This window comes from Notechis scutatus, chromosome 1, assembly GCF_049901735.1.
Source record: "Notechis scutatus isolate UNSWTSFEM ecotype Mainland chromosome 1, rNotScu1.2, whole genome shotgun sequence".
In the NCBI taxonomy this organism is placed as follows: Eukaryota; Metazoa; Chordata; class Lepidosauria; order Squamata; family Elapidae; genus Notechis; species Notechis scutatus.
In genome coordinates, this window is record NC_142009.1 from 176010228 (window position 1) to 176036869 (window position 26642).

A 26642-nucleotide genomic window follows, 5' to 3' on the forward strand; every position below is an offset into this window, starting at 1 on the left:
AATGAATACACACAATCACATATAAACATACAGTCTTCTATATTGTGATTGCTGCTCTCTTATTTAAAAAAAATAAAGAGCATGCCAGATTCAGTTTCTAAAAAAATGAAACAATGCATTAAAATGTATAATATCCAGTGGGAGAAATATCCTGGAGGATAAAAGAAAGATTTTTATGGATGCATTTTATAGGCACACCACATTTATGGAATGTCCTTTTTTCATCTTGAAGCATATCTTTTCATTTTAATCCTTAAAAATATACTTACACACAGTCTCCAGCATTATGCATTTAGCCATTGCAAGTATCTTTCTTAAGATGAACATACAATTCCAGTGTAGTAGTGGCAGGCCAAGGGTGAATCAAATTTAAAATAAAAAAATATGCCAAATTATTTTATCCTAGAAAACAAAAAGATATTATCTGGCATTAAATATAAAATAATAATGAATTAAATACCTAACAATTACATGCCTTTTTGTCATCTTAAGATAACTTGTTTTATCTGACTGTTAAATGACTTGAATTCAAGCCAGTGGACTTGCTGCTGTCCATAACAATAGAATTTCATTGCACTGTTTAGATAATTAACTAGTTCAAGGAAACAAAAGCTTCCCAGTGAAAGTTTTATAAATTAGCCAAGTCTGTATTGTGAACATGATTTCTTTATGAAAGGGAGATTTTAGATATTTTAAGATGAAAACAGATTTTCAATTTTTAAAAAAAATATTTCTCTTTTAGCATTCTTAACCAAGTTTCAAAATTTAGTCTGATGTGAGAATTTGTTCCTAATGTTTACATTTTGTTCTTTACAGATTTGTAAGTGAAACAGTTTCTCTATAAACAAAGATCAGGATGACCAGCTCTGCCCGAGATCATCTGCTTTTTGCCCGACGGCGTAATCCACAATTGCGTTACACTTTGAGTCCAGAGAACCTCCAGAGCCTTGCATCTCAGGGCACTGTGGCTGAGAATGTGAACTTGCAGCGTGCCAACAGTGACACGGATCTGGTGACGTCTGAGAGCCGTTCTAGTTTGACCGCAAGCATGTATGAATACACTCTAGGACAATCTCAGAACCTCATTATTTTCTGGGATATTAAAGAAGAAGTGGGTCCCACAGACTGGATTGGGCTGTACCATATTGGTAAGTAATGGGTTTTTCTCCTTCCCATGTAGCCAATATTTACTTTCCTTATAAATAGAAAAATCAGCATCCAAGAATTATAAGGCAGTCTGGTAAAATGAGTTCACCACTCAGGAAACAAATATTAACACTAAAGGAACAATTATATAATATAAAAGAGACTTGCACAGAATTGAATGCATATACTGTACATCTGTAGTAATTTAAAACAGGTGTTAAAACTGGAACTATCAGTTAAATAAGGGCAGGATAGAATAACCAGATCCCACACTTATTTATTCTGCCTTCCAAAGACCATCCTATTAACCCAAAGTTGAAAAGAGGAAGGGAGCTGAATCCAGAGTCAAGTGCAAAGTCCTTGAAGGCCCAACTGGAATTTAGAGATCCAACTAAATCCCTGTTCAGAGGGATATTAAGAATGAACTGGATCAGAGGAAGAAATAAAGGCAGACTGATACTGGGACGTTTCTGAACGGATGGCTTTAAGCATATCTATCAGTATCTGGTTTAATCTGGATTCTTACTTAAATAAGAAGCTGGTACTGAGACATGAAAATACAGGTAGTCCTCGACTTACGACAAATTGAGCCCAAAATTTCTGATGTTAAGTGACACATTTGTTAAGAGAGTTTTGCTCCATTTTACGACTTTTCTTGTCAGAGTTGTAAAATGAACCCCTGCAGTTGATAAGTTAGTAACCCGGTTGTTAAGGGAATCTGGCTTCCTCATTCACTTTTAAGGAGGTCACAAAAGAGGATCATGTGACCTTGGGACATATAAATATGAACTAGTTGCCAACTGTCTGAATTTTGATCACATGATCATGGGTATGCTTGCAAAGGTCATAACTGTGGAAAACAGTCATGAGTCACATTTTTCAGTGCCATTGTAATTTTGAACAGTCACTAAGTGATCTGTTGTAAGTCAAGGACTACCTGTAGTATGGAAGGATGTGAACAACAAAAATGGCAATATTCTGGATTAAGATCTGAGGATGCAGAACAGAATTGGGATCGCTTGTGAGGAGACAATTATAATATTCTAGATGAGAAACAACCAGAGACTATATGCTGCAATCTCCCTTGTCAGAAACTTGCAGATCCTATTCATCAAGTAAAACTTAGCATCTTAGCTGTAAAATCAGTAAATGGGCAGGAAGTCAGCTGATCTACAATGAGGGAGTGTAAGATTTTCTTGGTCTGTTTTCAGTAATTTTTATTAACAATGAATGTGTTTGTTTTTATCGTCTCTTTTCATTTTATATAAAACAAGACGTTTTAACTATCTTGCACAATCTTTAATTTGATAGCATTTGGGGAAGGAACATTGAATTAACCACAGGAATTTCAAAACCACAGGAATGCTTTTTTAATCATGGTTGTTCGTACTATTATATTACATATGAAAGTCGGGCCATGTGCTTATCCTTTTTTCTAACTTATTTCTGTGATATACTATACATACACTTTTTCTTCTGATGTGTACTAAAATGAAGGTATATTTCTGAATTCAAAGATCAGTGGAACTTCTTCTATTAAGGTAAGAATAGCTAGCATTAGCTAAACACAAATTCTCTGCAAAAAGTTTGTTCATCAGATAATTTACTTTTTTGATGATTTTTTTGCTTCCATTCAATTGTGTCCAATTTTCTGCCTGGATAAGTCCCTTCAGTTTTCTTGGTAAGGTTTTCTAGCAGTGGTTGGCCAATTACTTCCCTTCTAGGACTGATGGAAAGTCATTGGTCTAAAGCAGGTGTGTCAAACTCACATTGTCACGGTGTTGTCACATGATGTATCCGGACTTTTTTTCTTCTGCTAAACCCAGCCTGTGGGCCCTGAGTTTGACAGCCTTGGTCTAAGGTCTCCTAGCTGACTTTGTGCTTAAGACGAGATTAGAATTCCCCGTTTCCCAGTTTCTAGCTTGAAACTTTAACCACTGCACCAAAATGGTTCTCCATTTGTTGATACAGTAGCACAAAGAACTTGGATAATAATTTTTCTATATGAACTATTTTTTGCTATATTTAATTGTATAACTTTGCATCACTGTGATGTTTTTCCTTGAAATGTTACTATTTGCTACTTTTTTCAAGCTTGCTTAAAATTGGATGTATTATTCTCAGGGCTTAGGAAATAAATCCCACAGCTGAGTGATCCTTTGATATAACTAATGTGTGTTATACTCTAGGTTATTTCTAGTTTCATGTAATAGATAATGCATGCGAATTGAGATGTCTCTAGTTTGAAATGAACTGATACATTGTTATCATAGCCAACAGCTTTATTAAGGTGGTATAATAAGAAACCACATTGCACAACAGATGGAAATTCTTTAAAGAATTTGACCTGCTATCAAATTAAGTCATTCCTTTCTTTTCTTTTTGAAAGTGGCATAGATTACATGCACTTTAGGTTTTATGCAGTTTGTCTTATGCATAAGAAGGATCTCTGGTCTGCTGCCAGAGGAATGCAGCACTTCAGTTACACTTTTTCCCTTCAAATACTGGAGAGCTGTTTGAAGGAGAATCATTAGACAAAGGAAAATAGTGACCATGTAGAAGATTAAAATAAAGTCTGTTCCCCACCTCCCATTTTTTTCTGTCTTCCTGACTGAGTAGGCATTGATATTAAATATATATATTTATCATTTTGTGAAAGAGATTTATTTGAAGTGACTGGAATTGTTTAAAAAGTTGCTTCTCTGTAGGAAAGTGAAGAATTTAAAATTTCTAATTAATTGTATGAGCATTAGTATGTGTCCCCAGTTAAATACAGTACATTTGATTCATTCATTAAAAATGTTTATTGCTTTGTTACATTGTTAATATAATTCAACTTATTTTTCACTAGTATATCCAATCACTATGGAAATAATTGAATGATTGAAAGTTTGGTTATGTGACATTCATTGAGTGTCAGCACAGCAATCATCTAGATCAGGGCTGTCAAACTGCTGGCCCATGGGTTGGATGCGTCATCTGTAGCCCAGTTGAGCAACTGGGGGGAAAAGTCCCAATATGTCACATGACACCACTGTGATGATGTGAGTTTGACACCCCTGAGATAGATATATTTTCCCTCAGCGCTAGAGCCTTCTGCAGAGAGTTAGATCTTTTCAGAATGTGTCCAAAGTATGATAATTTGAGCCTATTCACAATTCTTTTATAAACTCTAGATTTATATTTTTAACCAAAATCTGGAAAACTACCTATTTAGGGAAAGATTCCCTCCCTCCCTCCCTTCCTTCCTTCTTTCCTTCTTTCCTTCATTCCTTCCTTCCCAACAGCAAGAATCTTAACCACCATGCTATTTCAGCAGTTCTGGTAAAGGGATTGGAAACATTTGAGTGCTTGCTGCATTTTTTAAAAAGGTGCTTGTTGTGCTTGGATATATCTGTATTTTGATAACTTTGTGTACCTATATTTAACAACTTTTTGTATATATAGCTATTTTTTGTAATGTAACAAGTTTTTATGTGTGTACAGATTATGCATACACACTCCTACACTTATAAAAGTATATCTGTCCAGGAAGCCCACAAGAAGAAAAACAATTGCTTTCCTGAAACAGAAAGATGGGAGCTATATAGTAGGTGGATAATTGTTCAGTGGAAGAATGTAGCATGTAGAGAGATAGAATACTTTCAAACTTCTGTAAAAAATGTCTTGGTCTGGGCACGATTTTCTTAAACCATCTTAGAGTCATGTTGGCATGTGCACGGGACAGGAGCATCTTAAATGTAAATTGCTTAAACGGTACATAAATCTAGATACATAATCTGTAGGGCAAGCAGGGACTGAGATAATTTGCAGGTGATATTCAGGATAGTAATGTTTGAAAAGGATCTCTTTCAACAGAATAAACATTAAGTCAAGTAGCAAATGCAATTCAGGTTAAATAAGTCGAAAGTGTGATGCATTTGGAGCACACATTTCTGCACAGATGGGTTTTATAACAAGGAAAATGTTGTGGATTTTTATTGGGCAGCTTAGTGGCAAAGATTAGTAAGCAATGCAGCAGCTCTCTCTCTCTCCCTCCCTCTCAAAGCAAAAACCACTGTGCTAGGGAACCACTAAGAAAAAAAAGACTGAAAATATGAAAATAATGCCCTTTCACAAAGTGTTGTATATCTAGTACATTGTACAGTTCTGGTCATTATATTTGACAAAGGATAAAACAGATGATAAGAGTGCATAGGAGAAAAATTAAAATGACCAGGAGCATCAAACTTCTTTCTTATGGGAAAAAGAAACAAAAAGAAATAAGGTGTCTACAGTCTTGCTTAGAGAAAAGACTCTTTTTTTAACATTGTGATGGCCAGTAAATTAGGAAGGCTTTAAAAAGAGATTGGGTAAATTTAGGGAGGATAGGTCAATTGAGGGCCATTTGTTTTGAGATTTAGTGTTATTTTCAGGTTGGGAGTAGCATTGCAGGAGAATAACAGTGAGAGAGAGGTATCTCTTTGTCTCCTGCTTCAGAGGACATCTGAGGCATCTGTGATCAACACACCACTGGACTAACATGGACCTTGGTCAGATCAAGGTTATTTCTACATTTTATGTTCTTCTCAGGTTTATTTATGGATTACTCAGTCCTATTATATCATTGTGGGTTAAAATTGGAAAGAACTGTAGGTTCAGCAGCATATCTTATCAGCAGTCAGCTCTATTTTTTTTAAAACCAGACATGACGGCATACCGAAAATTTGCAAAAAGTCTGGAAAGCAATCTTCTTCAATGTTATATGGTACATCTGATGCTCTTCCATAAAATCTTTATGATTAAACCGAGTTATTTCTGGTATAATTTGATGTTCGCAGGTGTGAGACACTTTTTATGAAATGATGCTTCCAGCTTCTTTTCTTCCAGTGGGAACATTTCTTTAATTGGGTTTGCTGAGAACTCTGAAATAGGAAGAGATGAGGCAAAGTTCATTTTTCTTCTTCTTCCCTGCTCCTTCTTTCATGTTATATAGAGAGAATTATATATAGAGGACTATAGAGGATTCGGAGGGTAAGGGAAGGCAGAAGTTGATTACTATTGCCCCTTCATAGCATAATGCACACTTTTTGGTATCTCATTGGGAATGGGAAGCAATCCTTACACATTGAATGCATTTTGCATTCTCATTTTTTCATTATATTGGATGCATTTTGAGAGAACGTTCTGGACATGCTGACAAAATGTTCAATACCAGTAGTAGAAGTTTTAGGTATTACAAATGTAGCACATCTGGCCATTTTGTGAAACTGCTTAGCAATATTATATTTTAATGTTTTCTATGTTTTTGCATTTCCCAATGTGGGGTTTTGACTTTATTTGTTCCCTTGTGCTTTTAAAAATTATATATTTTGTGTGTTTCTTTAATCAACCTGTATGCCATTTAATAACAGAATAACAGAGTTTGAAGAGTCTTTGAAGGTCTTCTAGTCCAGGGGTCACCATCCTTTTGGACCTCAGGGACCACCAAACTCATATTTTTAAATCCTGAGGACCACTAATATGAATTTTTTAAAAAAGACAATATATGTAATTTTTTTATATTAAATATAAATGGACTATTTAAAAAAATAATTTTTAATATATAAATACCGTGTTTCTCAAACAACACAGCCTCCCCCAATAGGAAGACCCAGCATGTTTTCTAGGCATAAGGTTAAATTAAGCCCCTCCCCCCAAATTTAGGCCTAGTTTAAAACATGCAAAATGGGGGGGGAAGGTCGGGGGGGGAACTTGCTGTTAGGAGTGCCCCACAGGCAGCCATGCCTCGCCACCAGCCACTCCTAATGACCGAATACGGCGGAGCTCAGAGAGCTCCCTACTCCCACCAAGTACCTTTGCTGCCAGGGGCTCTTGTGCAGGAAAGACGGGGCCGCACCAAGATATGGATGCTTCCGCTTTCCCATCTGCGCAAGGGCACCAGCTCCCCCCTCCCCTGCCACAGCCCCGGCAAGGGCGTGGGAGCTGACTTTAAAATGGACTCCATCCACGTCCCCACAGGCAGCCAGAACAGGGCTCGGCAGAGATGCCTCCGGCAGGACCGCAGAAGAGTGAGCCGCCCAGCCTGCTACTGGCACACCAACCTTTGACCAACGCTTCGCTCTGGGCATAAGCGGGTGCAGCAGCAACCCAGCCCATGTCCCTCTCCTCTCAGGGACCGCAAGCTCACTTGCCCTGCTCAGCCTGGCTTCCAGCGCTACCGCCAACCGCTCTTATCTTACACAGCAGTGGCGCCTCCTCCTGCAGGCTACGCCTTGCAGGCTGAAAGCGCAGCCCAGTGGCGCCCAAGCCAGGGCTGCATGCTTTTGCCCCTCTACCCTGCAGAGCCGTAATCCGCCGCCCACCACGCAAACCCCAATGAGCAGATTCGCCTGCGCTTGGGGGAAGCTGCGCTCTGCCAGCTCCTTTTCCTCCAAGCACGGGCGAGGCTGCTCATTGGGGTTTGTGCGGCAGGCAGCAGATTCCAGGTGATGAGCCACGTGCTGAAGACCAGATGGCTGTCAGGAAGGTGGGGTAATGGGTGATACTGGCGGAGGATGGACTCATATGCGCAGGAGATCACAGCATAGGCCTGGCCTGTGAGGGGGTGGGGGGAAAGGAACCTCTGAACTGGTGTTATCTCCTGCCTCTTACCTCCGCGCATGGAGGAGGTTGAGCGGCTGCCAGCAATGCCCTCAGGGGAAGATGTTGCAAGGGGAGGGTCGTCCCCCTCCAGGAGCTTCTCTTCCTCCTCGCCAGAAGCGCTCACACGCAAAGCACTCACCACCCCTCTGGCCCCTGACAAGCCTCCTTCTTCCGGCTAGAGCACCAACAACTTCTGGAGACAAGCTGTTCCACTGATTAATTGTTCTGTCAGGGAATTTCTCCTTAGTTCTAAATTGCCTCTCTCCTTGATTAATTTCCAAACATTGTGCGATGACCCGGGGCGTGGCAAGAAAGCCTAATTTCCCTTTATTACTCCATCTTTGCCCCCAAGTATCCCCACATTTACTACAAGTCCTGGAGCAAAGCTCTCACACGCACCTTCAACAGCCTCTGGGTGTGAGTACTCAAGTAAGCAAGGTTTGCAAAGCAGTAACCAAGGCAAAAAGTCCAGTTAGCAAGGTTAGCAAAATAATAACCAGAGCAAGACCTTCAGTAAAGCAGGCAAACTGGGCATGTCCCATAAGACAGAGCACAGTAACCTCCAGTCAGCAAGTGCACACAAGGCTCCACAGGTTCAACGCTTGGTCCCGACAAATGCCCCTCCCACCAGCATACCCTTACACCTCCATCCCCAGGTGTGCCTTATGAAGGGGTGGTGGTGGAGCATGCTCCTCCCTCCTAACTAGCTCAGTCTGCATTGTTCTCTCTCTCTTCTCTTTATAGTCTAGGATCAGAAGGGGGTGGTCCTTGCTCATCGCCCGTGCTCATGTTCATCTTGCCCCTGGTTCCTCCCTGTCTGCAAGCTGTTCTAATCCTGAAATGCCTTGGCCTGACTGGCTCTGCCCTTCCCCAGCTTCCTCCAATCTCTGTGGATTCTTGTTCCAGCTCAACTTCCCCTGCAGATTCAGGCTCCGATGGGGGCATGATGTCAGGGTTGACACATGACACATTGCTTTTTTTCTTGCCTTCAGGTACTTTGGAGAATAGCTTAACCCTTCTTTGTGACGGCAGCACCTCAAACATTGGAAGAGTTCTATCATGTCATCCTTTTCATTAAACTAGACATACCCAATTCCTGCAACCATCCTTCATATATTTTATTTTTCATTAAGCAAGCATTCTTAGCAAACAACAACAACCCTGAACTGTAGCCCCATTATATTCTGGCAGTTACTCCCAATACAGGTAGTCCTTGAGTTACAACAGATCATTTTGTGACCATTTGAAATTACAATGGCACTGAAAAAAGTTACTTACGACTGTTTTTCACACTTACGACCGTGCAGCACCCCCATGGTCATGTGATCAAAATTCAGATGCTTAGCAACTAACTCATATTTATGATGGTTGCATTGTCCTGGGGTCATGTGATCCCCTTTTGCGACCTTCTGACAAGCAAAGTCAATGGGGAAATCAGATTCACTTAACAACCATGTTGCTAACTTAACAACTGCAGCGATTCACTTAATAACTGTGGCAAGAAAGGTTGTTAAATGGGCAAAACTCCTTTAACAAATGTTTCACTTAACAACAGAAACTTTTGGCTCAATTGTGGTCGTAAATCGAGGATTATCTGTATATGCTGTGAATTAAAGATTTGCCTGCTGTAGAGATTGGCTGCATCTTGTGACATTTTCAGCATTTTTTTTCTGTAACATATAACAAAAATAATTTGAAGCTGAGTTTGGAGAAAACTATTTTTATTGAGTGTCCCAGAACTTCTTTCTGGCTGCCGTTTTCTTTCCATGGGGAAAGGGCAAGTACCTATGGGAAAATTCAGGTGGTCTCTAAATGTATGGGAACTGTTATTCCCAGATTGCCTAGTCAGTATGGCAAAGTAAAAAAAAAAGAAACACACAAGGTAAACATTTCAATTCTGGCTAAAATAAAGTGCTTTGCAATTAGTCAGAATTTTATCTGTGATGTGGTGGTTTCTTTTTTTAATTTAATGAGGCCAATTAAACTTCAGAAAAGTAGATATACACTCTATTTCTTTATGTAATGAAAAAATACATCCACGTTAGCATATTTCATTTTATATCTTTCTGTGTTGTAGGTATTTTTTATGGTTGGGATTGGGAAGGTTAAATATGAGAATGTAGTAGTTCTTTTTTTTGGCTTCCTTAATATCTGTTGTTTTGAATGTTTCTACATGCATTCTCCCCTGAAACTGACATATGTTACCTTGACAATGAGAGATATTATATAATTGCTTGCTTTCTGCTATGTATTGTGTCATTATATTTCTAATATAATTTTACAGTAAAGTGCATTTTACTAAGACCAGGAAACACCTCCCTTCCCCTAAAAAAACTCAAAAAACGAGAGGGGAGAGAGAGGGGGAGGGCCTGAGAATGCAGTGCCATTAGTAGGAGGAAAACTACAGTAAATCTTCAAATAGTAAACCATGTTTGAGGATATTTATGGAAACTCCTTTTTCTGTAACTAGGCACCTATCTGTTGTTCAGATCTTGCCAGAGTCATCTGAGGAGAACACACACTCTGCAGTCTCAGGCCAAAACTTCTCTACACCAGAGGGAGTTTACTAACTTATTTAATTGTATTGTCATCTGTAATTGGATTGGATAACATATTGAAACAGGAAGTATCTAGTACTTATATAGGAAGAGGCTAGGTTTTGACATTGTTCCCTCTTAACAAAGTGCAATCCCATTGGAATTTTCTTTGTAGAGTTTAGTGTTTATATCAGTGCTTTGTAACTTTAACGATTTCCTTCTGAATTCCATAATATTACACAGTGCTTGGCTGCTGTCCAGTGATGTTTAGGGTTATTATTATATTTTTCTATTTATGGCCTCTCTAGAAAAACCAGTTGAAAGCTCATTTGATTAAAATCACTAAATACTCCGCTTTGCTCATTTTAAAGAGAATCCCATAAGAATCCCACAACAGCAGTTTGTGTGAAGTGGTGCCCGCTTAATGGATAACAAAAAGGTAAAATGAAATTGCAGATAAATTTTGAATAATTTTATATTTAGAGTAATGACAGTTTTATGAGATTGTCTACTGGTGGGAAAGACTTAGATTGCATAGTAAAAGATTTCAGGTGCTGCTGTGTTGAGTAGAAGGGCCTGTGATAAATAAATGTTCTGTGCTACTGGTTAAGTTAGATCCAAACAGCCAGCTTGTGATAATAAACTCAAGATATTTAGTGCAGTCAAGCCTTTCACCAAAGTAACACAAAGCATGGTGCAGATTCAAAGCTTTCTGTACATAAATTGGGCACAAATGCTATTTTAGGAAAAGGAACCCAGAAAGGGGAAACAAAATACCATGTTCAGGAAGATCCAAGTTCAAGATTTCAAGTGATCCAACAACAACAAATGAATGTTGGTTGCCACAGAAAACCAGTCACAAAAGCCATTGTTTGTATAACCCTGATTATCAGTGGGAGTAATTGTCTGAATCACATTTCTTTCCTTCGAGTAGGTTTCTTGGCTTTCTTCGCTTTGTAACTTACGATACCTTGTTGGACTTATGGCTTTACCTAGTTCATAAGTTCTGAATCAGTGATTCAACCTGTACCTGTGCATCTCCAGGTGTGTTGTCCTTGGGTAATTATTTTAGTGGAGGCTGAGGCTCAGACTGATTAAGTGTTCAGCTTTTAAATTTAAAAATCAAGTTGATCCCTACTAATAAGGAATTTTGGGAATATTTTACTGCTGTTTTGCAAAATGACTGCTGATGGGGTGTGTTTGCACAAGGTGGCTTCTATAGAGACATAGAAAGATACAAATCACAATTAGTCAGAATTTTGCATGTTCCCCTCTTAGGTAAATAATAAAAATCATTTTTCCCATGTACCTGACCAACCATTGTCTAAGGAAATATTTCTCCTTACCTTTTTAATACAATAAGCAACATAAAAATGTAACATTTGTAAAATGTTAATTTCAGAGGGTTTTTTACACAGGAGCTAATCCAGAAATAAATTGCAATAAGTAGGTTACAGTTCAGTGTTTAAGATGAATGTATAAATTCTAATTGAATTGCAAATATTGTGGCTTAATTATATATGTATGATTTTTCCATTTTAATAGAACAAATCATTTTGAAGTCCATACAACATTATCTTTGCCCTTTATATTTTAATATATTTATGATACTTTGTGCTGTTTGAAGTAATGGTGAAGAATGAATCTCTTTATATGTCTGGATTGTGATGTGAATGAGTAATGAAAGTGAACTGTGTGTATTGAACCCATGTGCAACTGACCAGCTTAATCATTAATGTATAAGATATTATTAAAGTATAAAATATTTAAGATTAAAGTGCCTTACAAAAAAATGCAAAGGGAAAACCAGTGATGCAGTTTGAGTGCCTATAGTCTTATTGTTGCTTTTTTTACTGCAAATAAAAGAGCTCAGTGTACGGGTTTCAATCTAGATAGAGTAAACACATTTAACCTGTTCAGATCAAAAGGGATTAAAGCTTGCACTTAAATATTTAAGAGGTGTTCGAATATAAACAGTGAATGCTATATTGGGTTCTTATGAGACGGCATGCCTATGATATTTGAAAATATTCCTACAATAAAATATTCTAACATGAGAGTCAGAATCATTGATCAGTCATCTAGAAGAGAATGACATGGAGGAGTGTAATGAGAAATCACAGTTATTATTTCAGCCACCATGTGTTCATGAAGCACTAGTGTGGGCATATTTTCAAATTTGATGTTTATTGGTTCTTCATTGATTGATGATGCATGCATTGTGTAAGTTTTCAGATTGTTCATAATTTCAGAATTACGTGCTATACTGAACTTCTGAGGGTTTAGAGACAATTAACCTCTGAACAATCTGGAGGGCCATTAGTATATAGCTGAATTTCTTTATTCCATTTTTTGTTTTAGGTAAATTTAAATGCAGGGCTGGAGTAAGAGGTTGATGAGAGACTTCTGCTGGGTTTTAAAGAGCTGGTGATATTTCTCCTCAAGAAACTTGTTTTTGTCCTGTTTTCAACCTTCCCTTTAGGTGGCAAAGTTGTTGAGTCAGATTGCTACTTCAGAGGATCCTAGAAGAAATGGATTATCTGAATCCTTTTCAGTCAGGTTCCAGACTGGGATATAGTACTGAATTGGTATTGATCAACTTGTTGATCATTTTTGGCAGCACTGAGATAGTGTAGTACATTCACCCTAGCCCATGCGCTCTCTGCAGTCTTCAATACCATCAATCATATTAACCTTCTGGATCAGTTTAGGGGACTGGGAATTGGGAGCTTTGTGTTATAAAGATTTTCCACTTTTCTTCAGGGCTGATTCCAGTTGGTAATGGGTGTGTGTGGGGGGGGGGGGGGAGATATTTAGTTTCAACTCCCTACTTTGTAGATTTTGTCAGGACTGTGTTTTCTCCCTACTCCTGTTTAACTTTACATGAATTATCTATGTGAGGTTGTCTGTTGGCATGGGTTTATGTATTGGCAGTATGCTGATATTGCATCGTTTATATCTTTGTCCCTGGCTGATTTCTGGAAGTTGTAGGATCTGGGATGGGGAAGAATAGGCTTTGGCTTCACTCTAGCAAAGTGACTATGGTCTTTAGGTCTCCCAGATCTTGTAATTTTAAAGATTCTGGATGGGGTAGCAATTACCCAAACAGAACCAGTCACAGTTTGGGGGTTATCTTGGATTCATAGTTGTGGCCTGGAAGAAGTTTGGCTGAAACATCCAAGTGCCAATTGTGCCCTTTACTACACCAGGAGTAGTCATGGTCACTTATGTCTTGGCCTCCTTCTATCTGGATTATTGAAATGTGGTCTACATGGGGCTGTCCTTAAAGATCATTTGGAAGCTTCAATTGGTCCAGAATACAGTGATATGGGTAGTTACCAGTGTCCCATGATACAATAATGTAACATTATTACTATGAAAGCTGCAGAAGTTTCCAGAAGACTTCCAAGCATAATTCAAGGTTTTTTAAAAAATTGTGTAGCACTAGGATGAGTGTTTGCAGGACCACCTATATTTAACAGATAACAGATAATCAGAGTTAGAAGGGACCTTATAGGTCATCTAGTCCAACCCCCTGCACAAGCGGGAGACCCTACACCATTTCTGACAAATGGCAGTCCAATCTCTTGAAAGTCTCAACTGATGGCGCTCCCACAACTTCTGGGACAAGCTGTTCCATTGGTTGATAGTTCTCACTGTCAGAAAGTTTCTCCTTATTTCCAGGTTAAATCTCTCCTTGTTCAGTTTCCATCCATTGTTCCTTGTCTGGCCTTCGGGTGCTTTAGAAAATAACTTGAATCCTTCCTCTCTGTGGCAGCCCCTTAAATATCGGAAGACTGCTATCATGACTCCCCTGGTCCTTCTCTTCACCAGACTAGCCAAGCCCAGTTCCTGCAACCGTTCTTCATATGCCTTAGTCTCCAGTCCCCTAATCATCCTGGTTGTTCTCTGCAATTTTTCTAGAGTCTCAACATCTTTTTTATAATGTGGTGACCAAAACTGGATGCAGTACTCTAGGTGTGGTCTTACTAAGGCTTTATAGAGTGATATTAGTACCTCACTTGATCTCGATTGTATCCCTCTGTTAATGCAATTTAGGATTGCATTAGCTTTTTTGGCTGCTGCTGCACATTGCTGGCTCATATTTAGCTGGTTGTCCACTAAGACTCCAAGATCCCTCTCACAATTAATGCTATTGAGCCTGGTTTCACCCAGTCTATATGAGTACTTTTGGTTTTTCTTGCCTAAGTGTAGGACTTTACTTTTCTCTACATTGAATTTCATTTTGTTAGATATGGCCCAGTGTTCTAGTCTGTCAAGATCCAACTGGACCTTGAGTGTTATGTATTTGTAAATAACGTAGTTGGATTGACAATATATAAACTACAAATATATATGTTTGTAGCTTTAAGGAAAAATACTGTAATGTATTATGCTGTGTTCTGGTTGGTTAATTAATTATGCTACAAGTTGCCATAAGAGGGAGCTATAGATCATGGTTTAATTTTCTTTCTCTTTTTCACTGATGATCTCTCTTGATACTGATACTGGCTGACTATGGACCGATACTGACTAACCCTGTTTATTTTGATATTCTGTTGATATCAAAGGTTATTTGTTTTGTTATGGTTTGATATTTGTCTGCTGTAAAAGACATGGAACTGGTAAGAAGACTTTATAACTAGATGTAAGAAGACTTGATAACTAGATATTTCTGGACTGTTAAAATGTGTATGACATGGGCTGATTATTGGACTGTGCTATTTCTTCAAGTAACATTAATACAACTTAATCAACTCTGTGTAGCTGTATATTTCTTCATAACTGTTATCATAAACCATTTTCCATGTGCATATCCTTTTTATACAAGGTTACTCTGCACAAATCCTAACATTGAGCCTATCTTCTTGGGTGTTAGCTATTCCTGCCAACTTAGTATCATCTGCAAATTTGGTAAGTTCCCCTTCTATTCCCTCATCTAAGTCGTTAATGAAGATATTGAAGAGTACTGGGCCTAAGACAGAACCTTGTGGCACCCCACTGCTTACTTTCCTCCATGTAGACTTAGACCCATTAAGGACTACTTGTTGAGTACGGTTGGTCAGCCAGTTGCCAGTCCATCTAGTGGTGGTGCTATCTATTCCACTTTTTTCTAGCTTACTAAGAAGTAGGTTGTGGTCTACTTTGTCGAATGCCTTGCTGAAATCTAAATATACTATGTCCACAGTATTTTGCTGGTTTACTAATTTAGTCACTATGTTGAAGAATGAAATAAGATTTGTTTGGCATGATCTGTTCTTAACAGACCCGTGCTGACTTTTAGTTATTACTTTACTTGTTTCTAGATGTTGGCAGATCTGTTTTTGTATTATCTTTTCCAGTATCTTCCAGGATATTTATTTCCATCCTTTACACAAAATCCAGCAAGATAGGCAAGTTCCATTTCCTTTCTAAGGAATAGTACCATTACTAAGTATGCAAGTTTAGTTGGATGCTTAAAAAAAGCCTTATACTATTTCCCACACACCAATGGAAAATTAATTGGTGTATGTTGGGTGTGTAGTGAGGTCATGTTTATTTGCCAATACCAGGTTTTTCCCCCCATTATGGATTCTTATATAATCCCCACAAAATTTCAGAACCTTCAACAGCTGTTTGGAACTGTTGTTATAAACCCGTTTCTAATTAATCAGTGAGGACCACCTCATTTATTTTATTTTGTTTTCATTTCGTTTGTATTGTTGTATTTCTATATGCAGATAACTAATACGCTAAGGTAATGCTGCATTGTTTATATTCTGTCTGGGTTGATTTGTCTGAGTATTTCTGTATTCCAGAGAATTCTTTTTGAATCATTGAAATACATAGGCTTTCCCAAATACCTCTAGAGTTAGTTTTCCCACCATTCTATTGTCTCTTCACAAAATGTCTGATAAACATGAGCTTCTGTTTATTGGCAGTGTCTGGACTAAATCCTAGAAAGTCTTGATCACCCACTGAGCTCTCTGTTTCTTGTTAATGTTTGATGTGCTGTTGGATGTAGTAAAAATAATCTCACTATAGTTTATAGATAGTAGATATCTTACTACCTAATAGTCATTTTTATTTCTAAGAAAGTACAAGAAGGAGCCTTGTTGTTTTTATATTACTCATAGGATAGTTTTAATGCTTAATTTGCATAGGAATCAACATGCAGGTAACATTCCAAGGCTTGGCCTAGGAATTCTGCATATATCAGAACTGGAGTATAGATGTTCTTTGGGATTATTCTAATCTGTAATCAAACATTGATTAGGTAAGATAAAATTAATAAGACTTGTATATAAAATACGTAATATGTATATATTTAAAATAATAGTCTGATTATATACATTTTAAATTTTTATTGGTTTTATAATGTGGAACTATATTTCTGTTTCTCCCATGAATAAAGCAATAGATACATTTTTTATATTTAGGGTAAAATTATTATATGTGTCTGATTTAGTGAATATCAGACTATCTATATTGTTAATGCTTTTTTAGCATGTCATTTTAGAGAAAAACAATTTCGTTATGGAAATAGCTGTTAAAGCAAAGTGACAGTGCTTACATACTGATGATAATACCTCAGTAATTCATAGAAATACTGTAATAATGTAATGTGGTTGGGAAAAATACAACTTAGTGGCAGAATATATGCTCCTCTTTCTGGTACTGCATTAATAGGGCTGGAAAAGACATCTTTCCAATACAGTGGGTAGATGGGTAGACTATTATTCCAATTATCCATGGGGGTCCATGACCATGCTGGAGAAGGCTAGCCACAGAGGACCATTTTGCTGACCTAAGACACTTAAACTATATATAAGTACTTACTGAAGTACTTTAAGTAATGTATAAATATATAATGGATAAACATACTCCTGTAATGTTATTGGAAAACAAAATAAAACTCTGATTAGAACTAACCCAAATTCTAGTTATCTAAAAGAGTTAAGTGTGATCTTCAGAATGAAATTAACCCATGAAACATAAAAGATACATACTTTATTATATGTTTCTTTATTTAGTCCTATTAATGTATCTGTAATAAATTTGGGGGAAGGGGGAAAAGGTGCTGCTATGTTAAACATGAGAAAGGAGGACAAATGGAGAGAATGAGCAAGAAGGGTTTTCTGCTTGGGGATTTCAGTTTTCGTACCAGTATGAGTTTGGTGGACATCAGCAAGTGAGAGCAATCATGCTGATATGATAGGCTCACATGAATAGTTTTGTGCTTCTGTTCTTTTTCCCCTCCAAGAAGAATTAGAACCAAGTTATCTTTCATGGCCCCTGCCTGATTTTCCGTTAGGATGTGTGGAGTTATTTCCTTGAATATGTTTTGATACACACACACACACACACACACACGATAACAAAGTAAGTCTTGAAATAAATCATTTGGTGGCAGACTAGAAATTAGGTTAGGTTAAAACACAACATATATTTGAACTGATCTCTTGAAACCTTTAGATTTACTTAGACAATTACTGTATTTCAGAAAATCAAATCACTTCTGATTTTTTTTTAAATCCTATACAGTCTTATACATTGAACTCTAAATAATTACATACCAATCCTGAGATAGTGAATCAAATGGAAAATAATAGGTAAAGAAGAATCCAGAACGTTAAGAATGAATTGAGTGTTGTTGCATTGAATTTAGGATATTAGATTTTTTTATAATATAGATTAATATAATTATTTCTCCTGATCTCTGGCATTTTTGTTCTTACAATACATTCAGTATATAATATAAAATATTAAAGCTTCTTAATAACTTTACAGAATTATAAGAAAAATACCAATTCAGGTTTATTAAAAAAGGTAATATCCACTTTTTACTCTAAGGCTAGAAAGAATAGAATTTTAATATTTTGGTAATTCTTAGAACCTGCAAGTTAACATACCGGTATTAGCTCTTAGTAAAGCTACCTGGATTCTTGCTGCAAAGAATATGGTTAAATCAATTTATTTTTATTTTATGAAAAAAATACTTTTTCTCTTATTAGCTTTTAGCGTAAATTATTCATGTTTTTCTCACTTTGTTGAATTTAAAATATTTTCCTAAATAAACTCAACTCTTAAACAAAATTCATAGAAGAATACCAGAGTTTATTCATACATATCATTATTTTTGCAGGTAATATGTTTGTGCCTTGCTGGGAGTTTAGAAAAAAAAAAACATGCAATCTGTCAAATGGAATTTTGAATATTTAAAATTAGAAATTATAGTATATAAAAAACCCCTATAAATACCAATACCATTTCGTTTGTTTTTATCCTTAAATAATATGTTTAAAATAATTGAGTATTGTATGAAATGATGTTTTTAAATGAGTAGTAGATTTGTAAAAAAGAAGCTTAATAAATTTCTGTTCAGTTACATCATTGTAAATGCTGTGTTGACTGTAAAGGCCAGTAAAGAGTTATGTGGGCAACTTCCTAATTAGGAAGTGGTGAAAAGTTTAAGTGTAGAATTGTAGGGAAAGCAGTGGACTTTGTTTGGGGATAAAATTAACAATTGTATTTTTTCCAGAGTTTTTCCCCCAAATTATTTTCCGTAGAAGATGTTTCTCAGGATAGCTGCAATGTGGAATATTGATATATTCTAATGTAAAGTTGGAGTGGGGAATCCTTGTCACCCTGGATGTGGTCAGGCTTTAATTCAGCATATCTAAAGGGCTCATACATCATGCTTGGTAGACAGATGTAATGGAAATTAAAATTTGATTGTACTTAGAGATTTAGCATTTCCATGTTTTGCCAGTTGATAAGAGTAATGTGTAGCCTGTGAACTGAATGTATATTTGACAATATACTTCAACAGTCTTCAGAGCACTGAAAATCCATAGCAGATCTATGAGTGTTTTTCATCAATCAAATTAATGTGGAAATAAATACTTAATGCTATGCATTATATCTCTAGACAACATGCTTGGCAGTAAAAAAAGGATTCTTGGCACTGTAGGAAAATAATAGAATTGCCAGTGAGTAGTCATATTGCTATATTTAATAAAGTAGAATTCTTTTGTAACTAAGAAGTCCATATATATAATTTTGGATCAATGTATTCTACCTGGGATCCTACAACAATAAGAATACTTCACAATCTTTAGTGGGGGCAAAATGCTTAATCAACATTAATATATATCCACTCCTAGAATCATATTATATACAATATTTCCTGCAAAACATATACTATTTGCTAATTTGTAGTTAAGTCAGTTCAGAATGTTACTAAATAATTTTCAAGATCAAAATGCTTTAATTCCAGGATGCCAATAGGGTTACCTCCTCCCTTAGCAACATGACTGTTCCCTGAAGACAATCCACTTCAGGTAGTCATATGTTGATTAGAAAATGGGACCTTCTCCTTTGTGACTTTAGACTTTTTTAGATTTGCACCTAAATCTTGGAACACTTTGGTTTGTCAAGTCATTTTTGCTTTTGTTGATGATGACTGTCATTTTATGAAAATATTTTCATGGTATGTTTATTTCATCTATTTTACATAATAGTGCAGCTGTAACATACACCATTCCAAATCATTGAATACGCAGTAGACAAATGGGATATTAAGTCCTATTTAACAGCTAGCCCAACAATTTTTTTGGTCTGAAAATATCTGCAGTGATGCAATAGAGGGATCTAGGATAGATTGGCCCAGTTGATTTTAAATCCTTCCCTCACAATGCCTGGCTGCATCCTATCACTACAGCCTCTCCTCTTGAGGAGAGCACTTTTTCTCAGAGAAATCTTACTTGCTTTATCATCATCATCATCATCTTGGAAGGAGATAAATAGCAACCTCTTCCCTGCTTTTGGGGGAAGGCAGAAGATTAGTTACATATATCAAGGTTAAACAAGAGACAAGTTGATAGAAGCAGAAAGGAGAAAAAGAAGAAATTGAGTTGAATAACATATTTCTGAATAGGCAAAATGTGTCTGGCCAAAGAATACTCAGAGATCCATGACAAAACAAAAGTAGCTCAAGTATTTTTTTCATTAAAAAAAGAAAAACTAATCCAGATCTATAGTTTCCAGTAGTCCCTAGATTGCTGCATAATTCCTGAATCTCCAAACTAGCTTCTGAATTGGGTTCCGCTTATCTTTATCAACTCTAACCCCAGGAAAATGTTCTCCTTCTGCTGGGAGAGTCAAATACAAAATGAATGTTGTATTTATTGAATATAATTGAAATGTTTAGGAGTTCTTGATTAGGTTTCCATTAATTCCTAAGAAAAAAATATGACTTTGAAAAAGAAATCAAGTGGCCAAGTATAGGAAGAGAGATCTCTGACTAAATAGCACACCTTATTTATTGATTTATTTAATAGATTTCACAACCACCACAATTGTTCAACTCTTGGCAATGTAAACTAATTATAAGCGTAAGCATAAACATTATATATAATAATAATATTATAAAAATTAAAAGCAATAGTCAGTTGGACAATTTGTGACAAATTGTGAAGCTTAACAAATATGTAGAATTATAAATATCACAAACTGGATATGAGCCAGCAGTGGACATGGCTGCTAAAAGACATGTGCAATTTTAGGCAAAAAATACAATCTGTAATTCACAATGTAATGATCCCCCAAGAATATTAGTAAGTTCAGAGATATGGGACACAGGCAAAGAGTTGAGGGTCATAGAAATTAAGAGTTACCTAACCCTCTCAGTTTGTCCTTTTGTTTAAGCTATAAGAAAGTATGACTGAGCAGGTGAGTCTCGATTAGTGCAGTTAATGAATCCCATCAAATGGTTGCATTTTATCAAATTCTCACTATTCAAAGTGATATTTCTCTGAAGAATATGGTAATTTGTTCCAGTATGATGAAAATAGGTAATGAAAATGTTAAGCCTAATTTTATAGATGTGTATTAATGAAATATTCCAGTAAAAAGATAAAAGCATGCAGGCATTCCAACATTTCATCCTATTTTTGTGTTGCCGTGACCACATTCATATCAGTCAATTGCATTTAATTTTTGTTCTAATGCAATAATGAGTCTCTTCTTAAAACTTGTACTGCTTTTCTGTGACAGAATCTCCCTTTCTGCTAAAGTATTTGTTTATTACTCAATTTTTCAGACTAAGCTTTTTGTTTTGTAGGTATGCTGTATATGACTGTAATAGTGACTTGATTTGGATTTGATATTGTTAGTCTTTAGGATAACTAGATCTAGTTATTCTCCACGAGAGAATGGAGTTCTCCTGAAAGATACTTCAAATAGTGATTTCAAGAGAGTGAATAGAGGATGATGAAGATGAACACTGATTTAAGGAGTTTCCCAATAAGGGATACTAGAAAGGAGCAGGTCTCTTGTCAACTTTGCCTTGTCTGCTATGCCTGGGCTTTAAAACTCTGGGCAACCACCTGAGGCTAACAAAGAGATACAGAACTCTAACCTTCTGTTGCTAATCTAGTGCTTATCCAGATACGTATAGCAATAGCACTTACACTTATATACTGCTTCACAGTGATTTGCAGCCCTCTCTAAGTGGTTTACAGCGTCAGCATATTGCCCTCAACAATCTGGATCCTCATTTTACCCACCTTGGAAGGATGGAAGGCTGAGTCAACCTTGAGCTGGTCAGGATTGAACTGCTGGCAGTCAGCAGAATTAGCCTGCAATATTGTATTCTAATCACTGCATCACCACTGCTCTTAACTAACTCTTATAGACAGAAATGGTAGCCTCTAACCATTGCCTTGCAGGTACATTTGAAAGCCCCTCAGACTAAAGATTCCCTTGAAAGGTAAAATAAATGCAGCTGCCATCTATTAAAAACACAGATTTAAGTTTGGTAATTGAATGCTTTCTCTGGGTCCCTAAGAAATAATAGTAAGAAGGGCTTATTTCTCTTGGTGAGGTATAGCCCCAGCACTTTGAATATACAAAATAAATTTAGGAATAACAGCTACAATGGGTATCAATTCAATAGTTGGGATCTAATCTTAGTGTGTATCTACTTCTCCAATCTAAAGTCAGGACATTAAATTGAAGTTACATTGATCTCTGGCTTGGATCATTGCCATTGCAACACAACCACTTCAAGAATATTGGTAATATTGGCAGGAACTTTTTCATGCCAGAATAATTTATGACCATGGAGGTCTGAGTCTTCCAGGAAGCCTGTTGTCCTTTTTAGCTTCATAATAGTTATTTCAGTTCTCAGAGACATCTGTGTGATTCCTTTGAACTTTTTTTTTTTTTTTAACTCGGGACAGTTTATGTGGGGTCATGTATAACTTTTAGGGACAAATTTAGAATTACTATACGGTCTAATTGGATTTCATTTGGTATTTTTCTACTGCATTTTATAACTGAATATATTGATGAAATATATATTCTTTAACTTTTGGCCACTACACAAGTAGATTTTATGCTACTTTTGGTTAGAGTTCCTACATTAAAGGAATACTAAACAATGTACTATTGTTAGTATAACACGTTTTTCTTTAATCTGAAAATAAACCCAATAATAAGTTGTGCTTATGTTTTGAATTCAAAGAGCCATTATCCTTTAAGTAAAAATGATGTTCTAAAAGAAGGGATATGTAGTAATGTCTTATTTAAATTAAGTATCTGGCAATAATCCCTAAAGAAATTATTTTCAGTTATTTCAGTTGCCAGTTTTCAGCAGTCGATTTAAAGGATAAGGAAACATAATTTTGTTGAAACCACCTTTGCTGCTAATATTTGCTGATTATTTTGAACTTTTGTGTGTGTTTGTATGCTTTTGAGTCAATCTTGATTCTTAGCTGTTTTTGGGACAAGTCCCTGCAATTTTCTTGCTCTCCCAGTTTCTACTATGTTGCCTTTAACTCCTACATCAAACTATTTCTCTGTCTTTCTTTTTAAATTATATCTCTCAGCTAATCACTGAAAGGAAGCAAGAAAAGAAAGATGAAGGAGGAAGGAATAACGCAGTCAACGTATTATGTCACAATACAGATTGAAAATTGCATAGAGGCAGGAAATAGAATTAACTGAATATAGATTTGCCCTAGCTTTTTAGGCAGCTAAGAATGATGTGAAATATAAACCCATGGAAATGCTGAGGAAGGTAGGAGGTATAATTACTTTGTGGTGTCCAGTTGCAGCATTTTAGTGAATTGGTGTAAAGAATGGCATATATTGTCTACCAGCGTATTTTAAAATGTAATATTAAGACAGGTATAACTTTTCATGGAGTGAAGCTATTTAGTTCGAAGGAGGAAAAGAATTGTCCTCCAAAATGCCAAAATTTGCTTATCCAGTGTGTGCCCAGCCTTAAGAAAAACATAAATCAGCAGAATAAGTTTCATTATTTCTGAAGTAAATTTGTGAAATAATGTAACTTACACTTTAATAGCAATTCTTAATTTTCTCCTTGAAAACCTTGAATACATGAGATCCTCTATGCCTGCTAAGAAGTGATATTCCTCTTTATTCTGCTGGTGAGTCCCCAGATTTTCTGTGAAGAAATTTCTTTGGCTGCATAGAACATCAGAGGAAAAATAACAATAATACCCCCATTAGGCAGGCTAAATAATTAAGGCTTGATATATGCTACAATTAGACATTTCTTAGTTCAGATAGTAAACAGAAATGATAGCAACACAGTGCGTTATCTTTTAATAATATGATTAAAAATAAGATTATTTCCAGAGTGCTTCCAGCAGAGAGCTTATAGCATTACCAATACAAATGCATTATATAATTAGCTTTGATTTTTTTTTGTCAATAGAGTTTTTAAAAAAGATGGAAGAAGCAATAGGAAAAGACATAAGGGTCACAAAAGGGGATGGGTGGGAGTATTGATCCAAATAGCTTTTTCTGGATGATGCAGGATCAATGCATACTTCAAGATACCCAAAATCAATGTTGAAATGCCAACATTTTAATGCTATGATCTTATTCCCTTTCAATAGTTTTCTGGAAGTCCAGGAGAGTGGGTGCTCCCTGTATCTTTGGGAGGATGTGTTCCAGAGGTGGGAGCCATGACAGAGAATCCACACTTCTCAAATCCCACCAGAGGGCAACATTCAATAGAAGGGACCTGGGGCATGCCCAAATCAGAAACAAGATCGGATTTTATCAAAATTATTAAAAATAAATCCTGATTGCTGGGCATCTATATTAGCCAGGTGTGTTTTATTGGACTGAGTGTTCAAAGGCACTTGATTTGAGTTTTGATGGCAATCTGTAGCATGTTGGCTGGGGAATTCTGGGAGTTGAAGTCCACACATCTTAGAGTTGCTTAGTTGAGAAACACTGCTCTAGACTGTTCTTTTCTTGATATATTAAGAACTTATAGAATGCTAGGCCAAGTCTGACAAACATATTATGATATAAAATATAATTTATACAGTAATAAAATGTAGGCATAGGAGAAGCACAAGATGATGTGCACATTGTGTGCACACATTGTGTTTGGAAGACCCCTGCAGTTAGTTATACATTGTGTTATGAATGCTATTTGCCAAAGTATTCCTGAACATCTTACGAGCTGGTACTTTTCTTAAGGAGCAAAGCTCAAGTCTTTGCAAGTTGAGAACTATTTACAGCATTAATTAAGCCTATTTCTGTGCCACCACACAATCACAAAAATACTTTGCTTAACATAGGAAGTGAACTAATTAAAACATTCACAACAACAGAGATAAAAACAACTATACAAAAGTGAAACCATACAAAATAAAAATAAGTGAGGATAAGATAAAAATGGCAACATTAAATCAGGGGAAGAATGTCTGGGACAGCTAAAAGTTTCTGAATCATTAACAAAAGAGGCAGCCTGAACTTTAGAGAGAAGAGAGGCTGCTCCAAAATGTTGGCACTGCTACAGAGAACAGCACCTCCTTGTCTTAGCCCTATCCCACTAACAAACTGGCATGATATTCTTCCGACTAAAATCGGAATTCCGATTTTTTTCTTTTCCGAACAGTGATTCCTACTTTTTTTCGTTTTTGCCATAAACTCTCGATCCTTTTCTGTTACGTCAGACCTTTCCGCGCCTCCGATTGATCCGATCAGTACTACAAAAACTAGCTGGGTTACGGAGACGAGCTCAGGACTACGGTCCAACTCGTCACGTCTACGCAAGAGATACTTCTAGCAGAACACAGCACAGGGTCGGGCCGTGCAAAGCTCCAGAGCTAATGGCTGGTGCATTGCAGCGGCGGTTTTGTGCTTGGATCCCTTTCCTCGCCATGCATGCAGCCCGTGGGGATAATTAGGATTACATACCTTCCCTGCTGAAGGCGAGGGCACAGCTGTTCAGCGGCCGGCTCCTTTTGCATCTGGCTTCTTCACTCACTGTCCCACAAAACTGCCCGGACTGCGGGAGCTACACGCTTCCCCTTTTCCTTTCTTGCAGCTTGAACCACCTGGAGGAAAGGCGCAGACACGCCTCAGGCGCCACCTGCGAGGGAGCCTCTACGCGCTGGCTGTGACAGGGCTCGAGCGAGCTTCTCTCCCGCTCTTTGCGACAGCTCCGAAGGCTTTGCGCCCCTCCCTTCCCATGCGGTCCTCCTGACCTGCTTGTGACTCACTAGAGCGCGAGTGGGGTTGCGTGCTTGTGTGTGTGTGTGTGTGTGTGTGTGTGGTGCGTGCCTGGTGCGGGGACGCTGGCAAAGGACAACGCGTCTTTCCGTTCGTAGGGGCCAACTACAACAGGCGGAGAAGCCATTCTTCCCCCTTCATCGCCGAAAGCAACAGAGGCACCAAGGCTCACTTCCCGTTCCCGCCAATATTGCCCCACTTTCCCTCTTCTCTTCCCACGCACGCAGCTGGCTTCAGGTGATTTCCTCCACCCCCTGGCCCCGAAGGAAGCATCTTTGGAGGCAACGCGGGAACGAAAATGCTCGGCTGAGTGGAAGAAGAAAAGCTTATACTTTCCCAGGAGTTACAGAGTGCAGAGACAAAGGCTCGGGAGGAAAAGAGCTTCGTTCAGCTATTGTTAGCCAACCCTCCATTGTCCTGAGGGAGGCGGCCGGCGACAAACTACACGGATTACTAAGCAACTGAAAGAAATGCTGCTTCGCTCAAGTGACAGATTTCTTAAGGCAGAGGGATGGCGGTATCTCTTTAGGAAGTTGGATTTCACTGCTCTTTGTGTGGCTGTGTGGGATACCTGTAGCGAAGATTTGGCCAACAAGACTTAACGTTGATATTACTTCCTCTTCTGTGACTTTAAAGGTCAAATAATAGTTGCAGCCCCCAACCCACCATCATAAAATATAAGGCATATTGCACTGCCTGAGCTTCCCACTTTAACATGTGTGGCACCTAAGTTTGTGGAACCTTAAAAAACCAGCAAAATGTTATGGCACCTTTCATAGAAGAATGCTTCAT

General features: G+C 37.4%; 1 protein-coding gene across 2 annotated transcripts in view; it reads left to right on the plus strand.

Annotated features, from left to right (window-relative positions):
- Nucleotides 1–26642, plus strand: part of HECW2 (HECT, C2 and WW domain containing E3 ubiquitin protein ligase 2) — a 195469-nt gene that overhangs the window by 70213 nt on the left and 98614 nt on the right. For both annotated transcript variants that reach the window (XM_026667978.2, XM_087949536.1), the window contains exon 2: nt 817–1148. In XM_026667978.2, the coding sequence (XP_026523763.1) occupies nt 857–1148 (292 nt within the window). In that variant the 5' untranslated portion in view covers nt 817–856. The remainder of the gene's footprint in view (nt 1–816; nt 1149–26642) is intronic.